Below are 17,848 nucleotides of genomic sequence, written 5' to 3' on the forward strand. Positions count from 1 at the left end.
ATAAGGCAACCTATAAAGGGCTGTGAATAATGGCTTCAGTGATAATAGTTAAAACTTTGTTTTCCAAATCCGCTGACGGTTGTTTATCCTTCTTATTTGGTGATAATGCAGTTATAAATTCTGCATGAATAAATGTTTATAGGTTTGTGGCTTTGTGATAAAATATCATCAATCATGGGTTTCAATCATCAAGTCTGCAATTTTAAGTGTATATAGTTGTCTGCAGCTCTTTTCCAGAAATAAGTGGTCATGGATGGTATAGGGAGTTAAGTAAATCATTTATTTACCATTAATAAAGTTATTAATTATAACATGTAAACTCTTTATAAAGGGTGTCTTTTTAGAAAGTGGTACCAAAACATTTCTAAATAGAAAACATGCTATATGTTCGGCCTTCTGTAATTAGCACTTACAGCTTTTTTCCCCCTCAAAACTTGTAGATGAATTGAATTTTAACTACACATTGCTTCGCTGTAATAAGTACTATTGCAGAATTTGCTCACATCCATGTATGTTGCTTCTAAAACAACCTTCTGTCATGTTATGCTAAAGATGTACATCAGGGCTACAGCACTGTCCAAAAACTAGACAGGTGTGCACTTTGTTCACCATGAGGACAGCTGATGTTCCGGTGTTACACCATATTTGGTGACCCATCAGATTATGTGACCTGCCCTGATATTCTTACCCTGACCATAACCATCTCAATCCTCATGCCTAAACTTAACCAACCTGACCAACACTAGAGGTCACAGAATCTAATGGGTCACCAAATTGTATTGTATCACCGGCAGCAGTTACGTAAACACATTAATCCAAGGGGTGGTGACTTATTCCTGTGAGACTGACCAAGATCCGGCATCAGGAGCAGCAACCAGTTTCCACTGTCATGAGCTGACATGACAAACCTGTAATGAAATTAGCTCGCTCATTTGTCAGAATGAATGTGCAGCTTCAACTTCCCCCCCTACAAAGTTCGAATTCAAGCTACCTACATAGGTTTAAGATGCTGATTAATACATAGTGTTTGTACAAAAGCAACAAAAATAGAATAATATGCTAAATGTCTTTATGATCAAGATGGTTTCTTTTATGTTCCCTTTTTGAAATCACATTAAGTGAAAGCTCTGGATCACAATTTTGTTTTTTTTCCCTGTCAGGCAACTGTGTGGTCTGTTTATGGAAAATTAAGAAGTCCCCTTTGAAAACAAATGGTCGAAAACGATGAAATTCATTTGACAAATCTGCAAACTATTTAGGGGTTTGCAGTCCAGCGCTTTAGTTTTAAGTCATTCTGCATCAAAGTGCAGCCTAAGAAGCAAGTCATAATTATTTGATGTCTTATATCTGCATCCTGTTTCAGATTAAAGATTTAAATGTTGTTTTTTTTCTGTAACTTAAAACACAACTGCCCCCTGAAGAGAACATACAGCGGTGCAGGTTCATGCTTGTGCTTCAGTCATCTGAGGACAGGCTGTGTTTTCTCTGCAGAGTTTTTTCTTTTTTTCTTTTTTTGATGCAGCGAGAGGCGTGCCGGGCCGGGCCGGGCCGGACCAGACTCATAGGCTTCATGTGATCCTGCGGGGTGGTGTTTGGCTAAAAAAGACTTTTCAAGATTCAGGCTGCACCATTTGAGATCTGACCGTCCGACCGCGCTCTCACGGAGCTACCGGGTTGCGTTTCGTGCACATTTGGGATATTTCCATCACTTGTGCGGCTCATTCCGGACAGTGTCGCGCTGCAGTTCCGATAATGGGAGACGCTCAGTCTGCGCAACGGGAGGGCAAGAAGGATGCAGCGGCTGAGGAGGAGAGCGGAAAAGTGGATGATGCTCAGACTGAGCAGCATATTGAAGAGAAGGTATCATCTTATTTCCCCACAGATTTAGATTGTTAACTTCTTTATAATGATTTCTCCTTATCATCTACGCATTGAGGATTTCCAGTAACTACAGCAACAATTTATCCAGTATAAAGCCTATGAACACTGTCAAAACAAAGCAGGCAGTTTTGCTCGTCATAAAAATGCTGAGGCAGGAGTCTGTTGTTGTTAGTCAGGACAGTGCAGGTGCTGCTTGCCAACATATCCATTAACCATGAGATAAAAAGAAAAGTCCTTGTCTCGTTTGAATGAAAGGCAATGAGCTCATTTGACTATTTTGTGCCACTGATAATGTCTTTTAATTAAAGAAAGTGCTTTTTAGCTTTCTAATTGAAAGAAACCATTTATTAATTTCTTCCTGCTGAGTGCAAGTGCATAGTGAAGGCATTACTACCAATTCATCTTAACACACAAGTGAAGCTGTTGCAAATGTCTAAAAGCTTAGAAACTGTACATGCCTCTTGAATGCTGACTTTAGTTTTGGTAGTTGTTAGTTTTAGTCTGATAAGAGCTGCTACTGCTCATCTGAAGACTTTGTTTTCATTGTGCGTGTTGCAGTGGTTTGGATTAGATGAAAAAGGAAACAGCGTGGAGGAATAATAACCCTTCATTCCTAAAGGAGCCTAAGAAAAGCCCAGGGGAGAGATGGAATTTCCCCTCTGCTGCACTCAGCAGGAGCCGACATTGATTATTTGTGTATAACATGATCACTGGGTCATGCTGAGAAGGAAGTCAATTAGACAGCACTGTCCCGTGAGAAGGAGAAGAGCTATTGTCTTAAGAGCTATAATTATTTAAATTGTGTTGATTTAATGGTACATTTGACCTTTGTGACTCAGGTGATTTAATGATTTTAAGGATGGGATAAGGGGCAAAGATCGTTCTATTAAAAGTTTCCAAAAAAATACCCTTAATTTCATAAATTAATTTGTTATATCCCAAAATCCACTCTGTTTTTCACCAAGTTACGATTACTGTCAAACTAATCTGACTAATGTGACTAATCTAACTAATCTCGAATTAAAAACCAAAAATATTTTGTGTCAATATTTTGCAAAGCTACTTCAAGTCCCCAAAGGCTTGGATGTATTTATACTTTAAGTATGATCCCTTTTAGTGGCACTTTTTTGGCTTCAGATGACAAAAAACAAAGACATGCCTGTCCACAGCCCCTAATTTAGGCAGTGTGCGTGCATGTAAATGGTGAATAATTGTTGACTGGAAAAATCAGCTCAAAGCCAACCATAATCATATTATGGCCTTTGATCTTTGGGCATACAGACATGTTTCAGTTTAGAAATTCCGCTATTTTTATCTTTACATCTGTGTATTGAAAGCTGGGCTCTAGTCATCTTGTCATTGAATTCAGCCACATTATTACATTAAAATTAAGATAAGGCCAAGCCATCCAATGATGAAGTAAAGTATAGATAAAACCTTTTCAAAGAACAAATCATGGGTCATTTGAACTGAATCGATTTTACGGGTACAGTTAACATATTATGCAACACACTTAAAGGAAGTGTTTTGCTGTATTGTTTGAAGGCAGACTCAGGTCTAGCCCTGATCCATCAAAAGTAACTGCCCACAATGAACAAGAAACAGTGCTCTATGTATGTAACAACATGGCAAGACATAAAAACCATGGCTGGAAATTAATCCACAGTATTAATGTCAAACAATGTCTTAGCAGGTATTAGCAGGTGCACAATCACTGTAACAGCTATAGTATATTTATTGCTGTTAATTCAGCTTGTTCTCCACACTAGTTAAAGGACGTGTTTCTTGTTCCCTATCCCCTGCTCAGACTTTCCAGACTAATCTGGCACACGGATTTGAGATTGGGACAATTAGGGTTGTTAAAATATAAAGCTACAATCACACCCTGCTAATAGTGACTGAAGTGTGTTGTTTGTTTACAGTGTAGGACTTTGGAGCCCTCAGTTAATCAAGAAATGAAATTCTTTGCTTTCAGAGAAGCTCAAATTATGATGGATTTATTAATGGTACAAACTGAGAATTTTTCTTTTAACTGAACCAGTGCTTGTGTAGATACAACCACAAACTAGAAAATGTTTAAAAATTACCGCTGAACAATGGAAAGTGGTTTGATTGTCTATTATTTAAGCTTCCATATAATCTAATATTTGCCACAAGAGCAAAGGCCCATTGTACATTCTATGTTTTGTGCTTCGTTTCAGCCTCTCAAAAACAATGGGCAGATCTCCGAGATCAATGGAAAGGCAGATGGCTCTATAGCAGAAGTTAATGGTTACTGTGATGATGAGATTGCTGCAGAGGGTGGGTACTCACAATCTGTGTATTAGTCCACATTGACAGACAATGTCAGCATAATTTCACCAGACACATAACTTGATGGACTGCAGTTACTAGAATTTCATCACTGTCATTAGTTTCTTTTTACAGTTCTTGCAATCCAAGTGATTTTATGTTGTTTCTTTTCTGGTTTAGCTATCCTCTCTCCAGATGAAGATGTTACAGAAACAAAAGAGCCACTGAAAGGGGCAGAAACACCATTAGAAAATGTCAACATTAGTGAGAAGGAATCACCTAATGAAGCTGATCCTAATGAAGAAGTGACCCTGGAAATGACAGACATGGAAGCAAAGCAGAATGACATCAATGAAGGTTTCAGGAAATTCTTCAGTAACATTGGTTTGAAATTGACAGTAAAGAGAGGTTCGGGAGAGAAAACTGAAATAGCAACAGATGTGCCTGTTGAGACCAACATGGAAGAACCAACAGCTGATGTCGAGGAAACCGATACCAAAGCCAAAAGTGAGAATGCTGAACAGAATACCGATGTGAACATAGCACCCGAGACTTATGATAATGATTCAACGTGTGCTACGCTGACATACGTCACATGCTGTGACGTTCTAGAAAATGCAGAGGAAAAAACAACAGAGATCAAAGAAGAAGCTACATCTGATACTGCAGATACAACTACAAGTTCACCTGACGGTGAAGAAGAAAAAACAAACCAGGATACCACACCTGAAGAAGAGCAACATCCAACATCTCCACCTAGTCCTGATCAAGAGGTGGTCGTATCTCCAATTAAAAGGTTTTTTACCACTGGAATCTTTTCTGGACTACGGAAAAAGAAGAAGTCTGTAGAAGATGAGACAACTGAGAAAGAACTGGTGGACCTGAGGAAAAAGGAGGCTGTAGAGGCGACACAGGATAAAGAGATTAGTCCAGGTGTTCAGGCAGCAGCAGTTGAGACAGAACATAAAGAAAATGAATTTAAAGAGGAAAACTTGCCAGCAGCATCAGCTCAGATGACCAATGCTCCCGAAGTTGGAGAAAATAAGCTAGAAGGGAAATTACCTCCCACAGACTCATCAACTGTTATTGTCAATGAGCCTGAACTTCTGAGTTCTCAAGAGAAGGACAAAGTTCAAGCCAGTCCTCTAAAAAGGCTCCTGTCAGGGTCTAGTTTAAAGAAACTCCCCAGAAAGCAGCGAAGCAGGACATCAAGTGATGCAAAGCTGTCAGACTCTGGGGAACATGTTTCAGATCAGGTCCTGTCATCTACCGAGTCAGCAGAGCACCAGAGAGAGGAAAGTCCGGCACAACCCTCTGCAGAGGCAGCAGAAGAGGAGGATGGTGCATGGGCTTCCTTCAAAAAACTTGTGACTCCTAAAAAACGTATGAAGAGGTCTTCCTTGAGCAGCGAAGACACAAAAATCCCAGGCTCAGTAGAGGAAACAAAGCCAAGTGAAGGAGAACAAATATCAGATCACAGCACAGAAGAAAGCAAAAAAAGGAAAGATTCGTCTGTTTCATGGGAAGCTGTTTTGTGTGGATCCGGAAGGAGAAGGAGCCGTAAAACGTCAGACTCTGAGGACGAAACACCTCAAATTGAGAACGACAATACAAAGCAAGGTGCTGAATCCCCTCTAGAAAGTTCCAATGAGGCTGAAGAGATTTTAGCCTCGTCCCCAAAACAAGCAGGAAGTCCTTCAGAGGGTGATGGAGGGTCAACATGGAAATCATTTAAAAGACTTATCACCCCCAAAAGGAAAGGCAAGAGTGAGGAAGAAAGCAAAGATAACATTCAGTCTGACAGTGAAGTTACTCAAGATGAATCATCTTTTTCAGCAGAGAGGCTTTTCCCAGGTCAAAAAAAGAGAAAGTCTGCTGAAAAGCAAGACCAAGTATCTTTGGATGAGGCTGATAAGGACGCTTCAGGTGATGAAGACTCTGAAACACCAGCTGTGGTTCCATTGTCAGAGTTTGATACAGTTGAGACAGATGTTGTCATACAAACACAGGCAGATGTAGAAAGTCATGTACCCAAGGAAGCAGACTATGAACTCCAGCAAGACCTCCTTGATCAGATGGCTGAACCTGTCCTACCTTCTGATAATCTGCTGAGTGAAGGACAGAAAGTCCAAGACAACGATGATGCTTTACAAAATCAGGCACCTACAACCTCTCCTACAAATGAAGATGATGCCCTTGCAGAATTAATCAGTAAACATCAACAACTCAGTGATATCCCAGAGGAAGGAATAATTACAGAGACCATGGGCACGCCAGCTTCAGTCACGGAAGAAGCAGCTAGAGATGACACTATAGCAGAGGACATGATAGAAATCACGTCTGAGGTCTTTACTGCACCAGAGCCTGTAGACATTACCCAAGCAGATGAGACTGAGATGATCTCTGCAGTTTCCCAGCTATCAGAGTCTTCTAAAACATCTGGCAACACAACACCAGTCCCAGCAGAATATGACGTCAAGGACCAAGAGGTGCTTCTGCAGCAGGTTGTGGAAACCATCACCACAACGTCAAAGGCGCTCCCAGTGTGTACAGATGACTTCAGCTCAGAAAAAATAGTTGGTTCTGTCTCGCATCAAATACTCGAAACATTTGTAACAGAGGATCCAAAAATTCTGGAAATACACAAAAAATCAGATGCAAGTGCCATAATCACAGGTCTAAATGTGGAAGAACTGGATGCAGTTGATATCATTGCAGCAACAGCCCAAACAGAGATCATATCTGAAGTCAATGAAGCTGTTTCCACAGAAACTGTATCTGAGATTCCTACTGAGGAATTTGACACAGCTGACATCGCTGTAGATGAAGTTCATGAGGTCAACGTTTCACAGCCAGACGAAAGCATACCAGAATTAGAAAGTACTAACGAGAGCCAAGATCTGCAGGAATGCCTAACTGAGGTAAATGAAGCTGTGTCTGTAGAGCTAATGCATGAAAGTAAAGGAATTAGCACAGATGAAGGTTCAATAGTTGGCGCACATCAAACTGAAATAGAGCCCCCAAAAATGGACTCTCAAGAATCGGATTCAGCTGCTACAGAAGCAGAAGAAATTATGGATGGAGCTGCTGAGCTGGAAGAACAATTAGAAACAAAAGATGAAAACGTAAAGAGCATCACTAATCAAGTTGAAGTTGAGGAAGATTCAGCTGTTGTGGTTGAGGAGTTGCATGCATTAACAGATATAAAAGCAGATACATTAGATTTAGAGGAAGGTAGTGATCAAACTCTTGAAAAGGAAGTAATATCAGAGGACATTACAGCAGTTGAAACAGTAACAGATGAACTCAAAGAGGAAACAGTGCCTCTCACTGAAGTCGATGTTGAGCCAGAAAATGAAGATGAATTACCAGTAGATCTATCAAAAGCTGAACATGAAGAACCAGAAGTATTAGAAGCTGTAGATGCATCAAAATCAGATTCAGATGATGGTAGTGTCCAATCACTTAAAAAGGAAGAAAAATCAAAGGATATGCCAGCAGAAGAAGCAGTTACAGAAGAACTAAAAGAGGCAACTGAAGCCAATGTTGAGTCAGAGGAACTGCCAGTGGAAGCTGCCAAAACTGAACACATCCAAGAACCAGAACTATTACCATGTGATGTAAAAGATATTGTAACTGAAACAGAAACTGAGGCAGAGGCTCCTACATCTGAACAAGAAGTCACAGAAAGTGTTGAGGAAGGTAGTGCTCAGGAACCTGAAAAGCAAAAATTATCAGAAGAAGAAATTCCAGAAACAGAGGATGTCATTGCTTCAGAGGAAATTCCGAGTCAAGTTGTGGCACAACTGGATCAGTCTTTAGAGATAAACCAGGATCAGAAAACTCAGGACACAACTGATGACATCCCACAGGATGTTCAGGTTGAGGAGGAAGACCACACCCCTGAAGTTGTAGATGAGTTAAAAACATTAACAGCTGTTCATGTATCCTCTGTTAATGAGGAAGCAAGTAGTGTTCAGGTCCTAGAAAAGACAGTGAATTCTGAGGAACCCCCAGCGCCTTGTGTGGATATTCCTGCAGTTACAGAGGAACCCAAACATGAGGTGCATATCAGTGAAGTGCAAGACAATATTGAGGGAGAAAAAGAAGGTGAACCTCCAGGTGCTGAGGTGAAGACTGCTGCAGTTGAGCATGCCGAAATAGCGCAAGTAAGCATGTGTAATCTTAAAGACATCTCAGCTGCAATACCTGATGTTACGATCGAGAAAAGATCAGGCATTAATGAACCCTTAATAGACACAGTTGTAAATGAGCTACTGTTAAAGGAGACAATTGAAACTACAACACCATTAATGAAAGATGATGTGATCGAGACAGCACAGGAGGGCAGTGTGGTTGTGATGATGCACGTGCCATTGGTAGAGTTTGAGGGTAACCAGAGAATTCAAGTGCAGGTGGTTGATGTCAATATCAAATCGGCTGAGGCAATTGTGGATACGATGCTGGAGGTAGGGGTGATGGAAGCCAAAGACGTTATAGAAACAATAGATGTTTGTCATGAAACAGTGAAAAAAGTAGACAATCTCTCAGCCATTTCCGAGATTGAAGAAGAATTAATTAGTGAGGAAAACAAGGTGACCATTCAAGAAGTTATTCAACATGTGAAGGAGAACTTACCTGAATCTGTGATGGTCCAATCCAGTGTTCAGAATGAAGTTGTCAACGTGGAGCAAGAAGTTATAAAACAGCAAAATGCTGCGATAGTTGAAAGTGTATTAAGTGAGGTGGATGATCAAAAAGTGATGGAGGAGAAGAGTACTGGAGCATCAAGTGAAAGAAAAGATGAAGGTGATAACTCTGCAATCACAACTGCACAGCAAGCCTCTGAGGCTATCAAGCAAACACCTGATATTCCAGAAAGTTCAGATGTCTCTATAGAAGCTGGCAAGGAGGATTTGGAGGAAACTAAAGCTGAACTACAAAAATCAGAAGTAGGCATCACAGCAGAAGATGCAACATGCTCATCAGAGGAATTAGCTATGAAGAAAGTCAATGAAGACACCATGGATGGACCACAAATTGCCCAAACACAGATTGCAACACCTAGCAATACTGGATTAGTCGTCCCCCAAAACACCGGAATAATCTCATCAATAGGCAATGTGGAGCCCCCCTCAAGCCTTTCGTTAGAATTCAAACTTAACATACAGTTTGGGCAGACAAAGGTACCTGTTTCCCCACAACATACAACAGAGAGAACTGAACTCATCAAACAGACAGATGTATCTGAGGTCGGAGTTCAGGCAGTGGAGGAAGTAGAACCCATAAGGCAAATAAATCCAGTTGAGAGCCACAAACAGACAGAGCTAACTGAGGTCGCTGCTCAGGCAACAGAAATAACGGAAAAAGCAGCAAGCTTAGATTCAGCAGAGACAGCAGTGATCACGAATCCTCCAGTCCCATTGGATTTTGGCATCCAAGCAATGGAAACAGTAGAACCAGTGGAAGAAACCAAATCAACAGAGAGTGTAATCCCCAACGTCCAGGCAACAGAAACAATACAACCAGTAAGTAAAACAGAGAAAACAGAAATGTTCCTGAGCCAGCCAATACTCTCTGAAGCTTGTGACCAAGAAGCAAAAGCAGAAGAACCTGTTAAACAAACAGAGGAGGAATATGACCAGGATGTGTGGTTGGATGCCGAGGAAGACATTGATGCTCGAGAGCAAACAGAGGTGTCCCTTCCTGAGGAACCTCTGGAACATGAGACAGACGGTGACCAAGAAGAAAAAGCAGTACTTGAACATGAGTTTGAAATGCCTCCTAATTCCAACACAGAGGCAGAAGAAAACCAACAAGAAATACACAAAACAGAAGGAAAGTGTGGAACATGCGAAGTTGACAGTGAAGGTGAAGATTTTGCTGTTGCACTTGAGGATCCCGAAACTGCAACTACAAGTGTCACCACAATGGAGTGGGATTAAATCCCCCCAACATCAATGACAATGATTGGTAAGCTTTTCCATGTGTTCTTATTTTAATGTCAAATACAACATTTGTTTGTGAGTTAGGTTCTCTAATCATATTTATGGGAATATTCTAATTAATATCCTGTTACATTTTTTTCTTTCTAGGTTGGACAATCAAAAAGGAAGTCATTCAAGTTTTTAAGAACACTCAAAAAGCCATTAAAGATAAGGACTGACTGGTTGAGGAAAACTACAGGAAACAGCATTTTGCTGCTGTTATTTGACATGATGTTCAACCAAAAATACTGCAATTACTGGTGAAAGAAGTTTTTTAGATTTATTTTATTAATATCATTATAAAGTGTGTGATTAATGAAAGAGATCTGGCAGAGAGAGAGAGAGAGAGAGAGGCATAAATTGTGAACGTTTTCATCTTCTCAGGGGGCATGCAATGTGATTTTAGGGATGTAACACCGAACTTCATCCTCTGTGCACTGGCCTCTTTCAGTAAAATTTAATCAGATGTTTGATATGTAGTGCAATTTTGATTACTAATCATATCAGATCTTTAAGCATATTTCATGTGTCTTTGCAAAGATCAAACTCATTCTGCTTTTGAATATAATGTACATGTCTAAGATGTTTTTATGGTAAAATGCTTCATATACATTTGTATAAGTGTTCAAAAAATCAGCTTGACTCAGACACAGGACAGATATTCATTACTCTTGACACACAAGACGCTAATAGTATATTAGTATATGTAAATATTTCACAGCTTTCACTAAGTATCATCCGTGTTCATGAACTGTTTTATCATTCAGTATCTGTTTAATTATTTCACTTAAATACATTTTATTATTCCTATGGGATCTATGCAAGTAAACCAATACAGACCTGAGCATACTGAAAGACATATAGTATTGCTGTATATTACTTTGTACATTATGACCATTTTAATGCTTATATATGCAGAGCTGTACTCATTTGAAACTAAAAGAATTTCTACTGTTTTAAGTTTAAAACAAGAGCATGAAAGGAATGTTTGACTGGCATGGCATTGTTTTAAAAAAATATTAATTTTCACAATATTTCTGATTTGTACTATGCAGACACAGCAGTTTAAAGTAATCTTCATATATGTATTTATCTTTAATATAATTATAATAAGCAGAGCCTTAAACATAAACAACCACGGCAGCTTTACGCATCCTGTTTTATTTCCCAGCTGTTCATGTGTGTGTTTCACTGAGCTTGAGGTTTGTTATGGCTGAGAGAAAAATGGTTGCAAGATTTGTGTTGGCTGTTTTTCCTCAAACATTTACTGACTTTTATGAAAAAAATCCTGCTGATCTGAAATGATGTGACCTTAACTAATGACTAAATAAGCACCTGAGTTACCTGTGTTTATATATATATTTACGTATATATTTACATTTCATTAATAAAATATTTTATTTGAATAAATGAATACCTTCTTGTATTGTCTGTCTACACAGTAAAGATTGTTGTCATCATAAGTTGGCTTCAAACATTTTAATAAACTAATTATTATTCATTAATATCATATTTTTCATGCAAACACAATAATAACCAGCAAACATTTCAAACACCAATACTTTATTGCATCCTCTACAACACAGCACTCACAGCTGGGAGTTCATGGACTTCATGAGTTTGGATATATTCCTGCCTTGTTTTCTTTTTCTACTGCTTGTGTTCAATTACGACAATGATGCCACATGTTGCAGCCCTCAGACTCTAAATAAGTCCTTTAAAAACAGCATCTTTCATACAAAACAAGATTCATAGACTTTTGCACATGATGTAAAAATGAAATGAAATATCTTAAGCACATAAATTCAGCAAACAAGACTCAAAATAACATTATTGTGTCAGCTGATGCCAACAGTTGAAAAGTCCCAATGATGTTTAGCATAAAAGTAAAGAAATGGTGGAAAAAAATGTGTTGTACTGTATGTTGTTGAAAGGTAGACAGTATACTCTACATGGACAATAAGACATTCAAAAGTGTTTAGGTCCGCTTGATTATTTCAGTTCCAGAAAACATTGTCACATATACCTAACAGAGTACCTCTGTATAGTGCAGCATTCTTCTTTTGTAGTTTTTTTTACTGTAGTTTTTGGATTTGTGCATTGCTCGAGGAGCAGCTTAGAAGATCATCCGTGCAAGTTCAAACATTACCTGCAATGAAAACAGAGCAACAGATGTAATATTTCACTGAAAAAAGCAGTATGCAAGTATTTGTTTGAGCATTTTAAACCTTTATGAACCTTTTCACTGCAAACATTTTGACTTGTCAAGTCAATTTTATTTATATAGCACCAAATCACAACAGAAGTTATCTCAGGGCACTTTTTACATAAAGCAAGTCTAGACTGTACTCCTTAATTCACAGAGACCCAACATTCCCCTGTGAGCAAGCACTTGGTGACAGCGGCAAGGAAAAATTCCCCTTTAACGGGACGAAACCTCGAGCAAAAAGAGAAAAACCTTGTCAAAGAAGGAAAAGCACTGGTGGAATAAATGACTTTAATGACCCCAGTACCCCAGCTGTACTCAATTCCACCCGAAAAGAGGCACACAAATGCTGAAATTATCCTATAATTAAATGACAGACAAGCTAATACAGTGGCAGTTGCTGTAACAGTTGCACAGTGCTTGCAAAGTGCAGATCCCAGCTTTGATTGATTAAGACGACCGCATTAAGATGTGATCTCTCTTACTTCAATAGTAATGAGGATGACTATCATCCACTCCAACCTCAGGCTGTGCTTCTCACTCAGGTGACTCCTCATCAGGTCTGTCAACTGTGTGCAATGTTCAAGCTTCTCGTTCATGACCTGAAACATAGAAAATACTTTAAACATCCTGAGCAAAGATCAGAAATAAGATCACACATACATTTTTTTTTTTTTTAAAATTGGTTTAATTACATTGACCCTGCGGTTGATGCTGAGAAACTGGCAGGTCTTGTCATAGAGTTTTTCCAGGTTTTCTCGGTCCCAGTAAAAATCAGGTGTGATGAGAAGGTCAGACCTCAGGTTGATACAGTGTCTGTCAGAGGAGGATGTAAAAAACAAACAGAAATGTTAAAAATCATACTCTATGAAAATAATCATATACATATCAGCTAATGGGGTGCTCACATATTCATACAGATGGGCTTTCTCTACGATCATGTGTCTTCAGGCCAATCACATTCCCAAGGGAGGCAAGAGTTGTGGCCCATGATGGACATGAGTGACACCATATACCTCACATTTCATCATTTAGAGGTGGTGATGTCAATTTTCTCAGAAAAAAAGAGAAGAGAAGTATTCTGAGTTTTTTTTTTTTATCTCAAAAGTTTATTTCTTGCAGACATGAATGAGGGCTTCTCAATTAATGAGTTTTTAAATATTTCCAATTACCTTAATTTTTGTGTTTTTACAATGAATCTCATTGTTCTCTTTGCCTTTTTTATTTCACTTTTCTTTGGTTTTATGTTTTTAAGACACTTACAATGAAATGTCAAGTGTTTTCAAGTATGCCGAACTTAAAAGGCCCACTTTGTACAAAGACATCACCTCCTCTATAACAGCTTAGGTACCTCCCCATAAATGCACTTCTCCTGTTAATGGACCAAATATTGATTTAACCACATCCATCATTAGGCACAGCCTTTGCCTCTCTGCCAGTTTGGGAATGTGATAAGACTATAAGTGAAGAAACTGACAACAACTGGAAATCACAGGCAAGTATATAAATGTCTTTATAGTACTAAAGTCATGGCAACACTAACTGAATAATCCTCAGATGTTTATCCTAAAGATACATGTCTGAGATTCCAGGCTGATTTCCAGTTATAATAGGAAGGTTTCAGCATGCAGTTAAAACTTTGAAAAAAAAAATTGAATGCTTACAGAGCCCACTCAGAGAAATGCTATTTAGAGAAAACTGAATTTACCTTAACGTGAAAAGCTCTCCTATCTTCCGCATAACTTCTGCCGAGGACAACTTGACTCTTTTGCCTGACTTCAGTGTCTGAGGAAAAATAAATAGATGAGGACATTAGGGAGAGCACTTATGTTTAAGAAATAACAGATCTCACAAGCACGACCAGCTGTACACACAAACAAGCATTACAGATAATCAATTATTCATGATTTCTTGCTGCTTGCTGTTAAATGTCGTCTGTACCTCTGGAATTGATTGAATTGACTCTACAAAGTTGTCTAATGACACTTCCCATATTGCCAGCTTCACTAGAAAAGAAAGCAAAAGGTTAAGACTCAGCAGACAGGCTGAATAAGATGCTACCACAAAACAAAACAAAACAAATGTTAATGATTTAGAGTTGAAGTGTAGCTTCTCACCTGACAAACTTAATGCATTTGAAAATGCAAATTTCTCCAAAACAGCTTCATGTTCATCCATCTTGTCACTCAAAATAAAGTTGCCACGCTCAAGCTTTGTATTTCCCCTGAGGAAAAAATTATTAAGATTTTACCAAATAAAACATCGAGAGCATCTGGAAGTACAAATAACAAAAACAAAAGCGAACACCGACATACTCTGCAACAGCGTAGTTGATCTCTTCGTTTTCCCAGTGGACTAACGCTACTTCATAAGGTTGAATCTCATGATGTTCCAATATTCTCAACACCTTTTTCATCTGTAAAGAGGAAAAAAGTGTCAACAGAGAACGCTGCAGTAGAGAAGTAGGCAAAAACATAATGAATTAAATAATATACTTTTTAATATATTTTTCTTATAAAACCACAGATACAAGAAGTCTTAGTGAAAAGTAGTAGGTTGGAAATTTGTTTACCATTTTCTCCTCAACATTCCAGAAAACTACAGATCCTTCCCTGAAATTTCAGATTGGGAAAGTCAGCCCATGATTTCTTACAAAAATACCATTTCAAGGTCAGGGTATCTTTTCAAGTTTTTCCAATACTAGCATAAATGCAATATATGAGTTACTGTACTGATTACAATAATGTGGTATTAATGCAAGCACTCAAACATGAACCTTGCCTCAATAAAACACAATCTAAACATTGTTAAGTTATTATTCTGATCAGGAAATATTTGATCAAAGTAAACAAATGCCAATGCGATGCTCGACAGTTTTTGATCCTCAAGTATTCATGTTCGATACCCAGCCTTATAGCCAATTAAAATCGTTGCATATTGAGTTTCCTTCTCAATAATCAATCATCGGACAATGTACGATCAAGACAAAGTCTGAAACGGACGACTTTCTATCTACCTGAAGAAGAACATTAGAGCATTGTCATCTGGTTTTGCAGCCATTTCTGTGCTTATCACCAAGATGTTTGAGGCATCTGAAATTAAAAAGTAATAATAATAATAAATTGTTCCAAGCAGATTACATCACAATTAATTCCGTGGAAAGTTGTTATTTCTGAATAATTTTCAAACCTCTTGGCAAAGCTATCTCATGGAAGCCGTGGCCTATCAAGTCATGGCAAAGTGTTGGCAAGTGATACTGATCTGCTGTTGCAAAGGCAATACATTGCATCATATCCTACAGAGAAAAACACAGCTTAATTAATAACTGACTCAAACCCTGACATGTATAAACATTCAAAAGTATCAATAACTCATCTGATGACTGCCTACATCACCTTGTCCTCATCCATGGAAGGCTGATTGGCTCTGGAAGGTTGTTTTGTTCTTGGTCCTTTGGGAACCCTCTTCCCGGGCACCGTGGCTGGTTTTAAACTTGATTTTAATACTGGCTTCACGAGATCTGACGTATACAGACGCTTCTGTCCACTTCTACATTTTGTCAGTATCCCAGAGTCAGTGAACAAGGTGCTGCTTAGACTCTTAGATCCGCCTAACGCAGGCAGAGCATGCTGTATGTTTTTCTGCTGTTGATGAAGAGTATTTAAATAACACGTCCTAGGAGAGGTTCCTGCGCCAGACCAGGTTGAATGTGCCCTGGGTTTGAGTTCATACTGGTGTGGTTGTATAGACTGGGAGAGACAGGAGGAGGCAAGGATGCAGACTGGGTTCCTCTCCACTGGCCGCTGAGCTCCCAGTCTGGACCACAGCGTCCGCAGAAGCATCTTCCCACAGACTGCAAGGCACAAATAGAAGCAGAAGAAAATTAATTGCCAACTATTTTGATAATCACTTGATTGTTTTGAGTCAGTTTTTTAAGAAAAAAATGCCACAACTTTGGGTTTTGGACTGTTGGTCAGGACAAAACAAGACATTTGAAGTTGCATCATGGGCTTTGGGAAACAGTGATCGACATTTTTCACCATTTTCTGACATTTTTATTGACCAAAAAAACTAATCTATTAATGGAGGAAATAGTCGGCAGCTTAATCGATAATGAAAATAATTGTTAGTTGCAGTCCTAGACACAAACACAGGAAACAGCAGTTAGTGCAACACCAGAAGTTGCATCATGAAATGTTATGACCCAATTTAACATTACGAGCCTTACAGGATTCTGTAAACCTACATGAATCTATATATTTATTCATTATTATCCATTTTTAATAGCTTCACACCTAAAATCTTAAATATGGGACATCTTAACCTCAATGAAATAAGAAAAAATGTCATCAAAACAAACTAGACTGACCTTGATTACATTAGCTATCAGTATCCTTATTAGCAGGCTGGTTAGGATATATCCTCTCAAATAAAATGTGTGAATATACATTAAACACACACACAATTTAATATACCTGGTGCTGGTTAACTTTATGCGGTTACATAGTAGTGAGCAGCGTGCAAACACAATTCACTGTGCTGGTATATGTGACTGTTAGCCGTCAGCTAGCTTACCTGTAAATGTACCAAGCAGCGATTTAAAACAAGCAGATGGTGAAATGACTCCAGTCGTCAAAAAAAGACAACTAGGGTCAAAATATGAGTATCTGTGGCTACATGACCACCTGCATGACAGTCCAAGGAGGTGTGTTACTGTTTCCTGTTTGGGATGATGACGCGATGGTTGAGCACAATGAGCGTGTCTGAACCCTGAACTTTGACTCGCAGGCAGAACTTTGCTGCAAGGCTGCATTGCTTCCTAAAAGAGCAACACATTTCACAGGGCTGTATTTTATATGGAGAACGAAAAGTATGACTCAAGTATAAATAAGTGAAGAAATGAAGAAATGTATAAACACAGAAATGAGTAAATAAATGTATATATGTAGAAAAACAGAAATAAATAAATGTAAAAATACATAAATACATAAATTAATGTAGAAATACATAAATAAAGAAATGTAGAAATGCATAACTAAATAATTGAAGAAATGTAGAAATACTGTATTAATTAAGTATTTAATGTAGAAATACGGAAATTGCCTACATAAAAAGTTTATTTATGGAAATGTAAAAAAATGAATCCAAGACATTAATTTTATTATGTCCTTTTTCATCACCAAAATATATCTATTTTTCATTTATCCATACATTTAATGATTTATTTCTGCATTTATTTATCTATTTATTTATTTATGCTTAAGTCATTTTTCATCCTCCATAATTTTGGGCCACCTGTAAGAATATTATTATTTTTCAAATAGATTAATCCTTCTTGGATATTCAGGTTACATGGGCTTTGGAAAATCATTATTATTACAGTTCAAATAGTCTACAATTGAGTATGTCTGTATATTTGGTGTTATTTAAATTCTAAAGTGAGAATCATTTAATCATATATTTAGTTGATTTACATGATCCG

General features: G+C 38.3%; 2 protein-coding genes across 2 annotated transcripts; one reads left to right on the forward strand and one right to left on the reverse strand.

The window, feature by feature from the left end:
• Positions 1–1,437: 1,437 nt before the first annotated feature.
• On the forward strand, positions 1,438–11,620 carry akap12a (A kinase (PRKA) anchor protein 12a). Its single transcript, XM_067614098.1, has 4 exons — positions 1,438–1,860; positions 4,083–4,182; positions 4,354–10,146; positions 10,269–11,620. The coding sequence occupies exons 1-3, from the start codon at positions 1,753–1,755 to the stop codon at positions 10,116–10,118; spliced, it is 5,973 nt and encodes a 1,990-aa protein (XP_067470199.1). The 5' UTR covers positions 1,438–1,752; the 3' UTR covers positions 10,119–10,146; positions 10,269–11,620.
• A 104-nt stretch (positions 11,621–11,724) lies between these two features.
• On the reverse strand, positions 11,725–17,102 carry rmnd1 (required for meiotic nuclear division 1 homolog). The gene is made up of 12 exons (XM_067614100.1): positions 16,942–17,102; positions 15,762–16,219; positions 15,556–15,661; positions 15,383–15,458; positions 14,939–14,978; positions 14,682–14,782; positions 14,484–14,590; positions 14,308–14,372; positions 14,075–14,151; positions 13,062–13,182; positions 12,852–12,968; positions 11,725–12,309 (listed from the first exon to the last, which is right to left on the reverse strand). The coding sequence occupies exons 2-12, from the start codon at positions 16,206–16,208 to the stop codon at positions 12,277–12,279; spliced, it is 1,290 nt and encodes a 429-aa protein (XP_067470201.1). The 5' UTR covers positions 16,209–16,219; positions 16,942–17,102; the 3' UTR covers positions 11,725–12,276.
• Positions 17,103–17,848: the final 746 nt, after the last annotated feature.

The sequence above is a fragment of the Thunnus thynnus genome, chromosome 16 (genome assembly GCF_963924715.1).
Source record: "Thunnus thynnus chromosome 16, fThuThy2.1, whole genome shotgun sequence".
NCBI classification, from domain to species: Eukaryota; Metazoa; Chordata; class Actinopteri; order Scombriformes; family Scombridae; genus Thunnus; species Thunnus thynnus.